Source organism: Lagopus leucura, unplaced genomic scaffold, assembly GCF_019238085.1.
Source record: "Lagopus leucura isolate 7727_CA_CO unplaced genomic scaffold, USGS_WTPT01 Super-Scaffold_73, whole genome shotgun sequence".
Taxonomy (NCBI): Eukaryota; Metazoa; Chordata; class Aves; order Galliformes; family Phasianidae; genus Lagopus; species Lagopus leucura.
Window position 1 is genome coordinate 25,088,403 of NW_024962252.1, and position 2,782 is coordinate 25,091,184.

General features: G+C 34.7%; 1 protein-coding gene across 2 annotated transcripts in view; it reads left to right on the top strand.

Annotated features, from left to right (window-relative positions):
• Positions 1–1,717, top strand: part of TTK (TTK protein kinase) — a 32,753-nt gene extending 31,036 nt beyond the window's left edge. For both annotated transcript variants that reach the window (XM_042895215.1, XM_042895216.1), the window contains one exon: positions 872–1,717. In XM_042895215.1, the coding sequence (XP_042751149.1) occupies positions 872–961 (90 nt within the window). In that variant the 3' untranslated portion in view covers positions 962–1,717. The remainder of the gene's footprint in view (positions 1–871) is intronic.
• The last annotated feature ends 1,065 nt before the right edge of the window (positions 1,718–2,782 follow it).

The following is a 2,782-nucleotide window of genomic DNA, read 5'->3' on the forward strand; positions in this document are numbered from 1 at the left end:
TTTTTTTTTTTTTTTTTTTTTTTTTTTTTTTTTTTTTTTTTTTAGGCTGACTGGAAGTTAGAAAATGCCTGTGATCTTCCACTTGTCCTAGCTAATTCCTTGTCACTGTGTTAAAGATATTGACAAACAAAGCCCTGACTCTCATTATCTCTCTTTATGAAAGAAGACAGGCATCATGAGGAGCCCTATTCAAGTCTGTGGGTATTCCTACTTCTGGCACCATAGGGTTTTTTTGGTGGACGGTGCTTCTATTTTGTCAGACTTTTCTGTAGCAACAATATCTGACCCTAAAATAATTAAATACAAAAATGACTCATATTCGTTATTGAAGTTGGGTCATTTATCACTGTAGATGATTCTTCCATTCATTGTTCTGAATGGTAACCTGAAACTTTTGTGTGAAGAAGGCATCTGTTCAACAACACTGTGATGTGGCTATGCTTGTGGCCACTGTTTTTTGTGATTTCCTCACATGAAGTTTCCTTCCTTAAGTACTCAGTATGAGCAAGCTTTATAAAAGTATCCCTCTTTCTATGCTGGTGTTTCTGCATCAGAGGCAGTTAATGGCATGAATGTGGATTTAAATCATGGTAATGAGTTCTCTTCAAACTTGTGAAATAGTACTTTTTCTCACTAAGTCAGTATGTGTTTTCTTTCAGGCACTGCTGCATTACAGCTGCTAGGACTAAGCTGTTGATCTTAATTGCATCTTTATTTGCTGATTTCTGAGCCAAATCTTAGTGCAGTTAGTAATATTAATATTTCAAATGAGAAGTTATTTCAAGTTGTAACATTTGCTATAAAGATTGTTTGAATCTATATGTGAAACAGCCGTGTTTACCTGAATACTTGTGTTTTTATTCATTTTCAGACTTTATATGAACAATGCAACAGTGGTAAAAGTCTTGACGTATCAGCATTTGCCAAATCTGGGAGTCAAAAATCATGGACAGCAAAGTGATGTACAGCTGTTTGGGGTGCAACATAACTGGTCTGTTCAAAAGAGTGCATTTAGTGCTGCTAGCTTTGTAAAAGGACACTCAGCATAAAGTTCACACTTGAAAAATTAAATGTAAAAAATATATATCTATGTACAGTAAATCCTGACTTGCCACTTGGATTGAACAATGAAAATGGATAGGATAGTTTGTTACTATAGTCTTTTCTTTCTGACAATGCTGTACAGTTTTTGAATTACAAAAACTTGTGCAAGACTTTCAAGCTCCTTTATACTCAAACTAAATGTAAAAAAAGCTTTCTAAAACACCAATTGTAAAATTGGCTATGTAAAACTTGCAAGTCTCTTGAAATGTTCTAGAATGTGAGTACAGTATTGTGCTGTTCTGTTCTTTGCTGCCAAGTAAAAGAAATGCCTCTAGTGTCCAGCCCAAAACTAAGGGAAAAAAAGCACTCTGCTTATATAAGCAATCAGTTACAGTTCTGGTAGATACATGTAAATGCCATCCAGTTCTTGAGCTGTTCTTTTGCTGACTGATAAATGGCATAGTGGAAGCATCTCTCTCAAAGTGTAATAGGAATAAAATGGCTTATGTTCTATTTAAAAAAAAAAAAAAAAAAGCAACAACTGCTTTGCAAATCCAGTATGCTTTGCAAACTTCAAAATAGAAAAATTGTCAAGATTAATGATGCTCAGAAGACAATTTGGATTTTTAAGAGCACTAATACTAAGCAGTGTAAATAAAGTGTACTGAACACACTGGTTTTATACATGATTATTAGTGGATTGATCAGATTTTGTTGTCACTGAGGTATATTTCTGGTGCAAGAGTGAATTTTAAATTACTTGGAAGACATTTAAATATTTAAAAGTTTCAGGTTGGGAGGGGAAAAAATAATCTTCAAGACAGCTGCCACATTTTCCTTTGAAAACATGATATTTGTTTGTTTATAGAATCTCTGAGCAAGTATTTTCAAGTTTGTGGTTTTTGCCTTTTCTTAAGTTATGCATATCAAGATCCTGGTTCATTGCTGAAGTGTCTCTTGTTAACTTTCATGTGTTGAGTGTCGTGCCCTTTGAACAGTGACAGAAGAAGAGGAAAGGTAGTATTAGAGAAGATTTCCTTGATTATTTCTACATGTTAATTACAGAATTCATGCTTACTTCCCTTCAGATGAGTATTAAAATATTTGAACATCTTTATGGTAGCTTTTGTATTCTGTGCTTAATTTTGAATAACTCACCAGGAACAAAAAAGCTTGATAAAATGCTGTAAAAAAGGCCCCCATTGAGGAGGAATTGTCTTTCACTGTAAACATACATGTAAACATTTACCAACCCCTATTCTGAGCATTCTTCTCCAGATCACCCGGTCTCACAGAATTTGTTTGCATTTTGATTTTTGGAGCACTGGGTTTCACTGATACCATCCAGTTGCTTTCTGTGGTTTTTGCTTCCATGACTCAAGATTTAAAGGAATAAAAACATGAGTGGCAGCAAAACAATCCTTCAAATAACTTAGTAATAAGAAGGCAATCTTTTGAAGAATGGGATTTATGTAACTTCCACACCTCTGCTTCAAGTCTATTTTAAAGCCAAGCCTTCACCATCTTCCTATGCCAGTTAAGACCATCCTGCTGTGACAGTACCAAATGCTTGTAAAAAGAGCACTTATTACTCAGGTGTGTAGTATTCCTGTGGCTCAACAGGAGTACTGTGGTTCAACATCTGCTCTCTTTTAACTTAGTAGGTATTCTCTGGATTACTGGCTTGTTTCCTCCAATGATCCTGTTGTTTCTGATTTAATTTATTACAAACATTCGT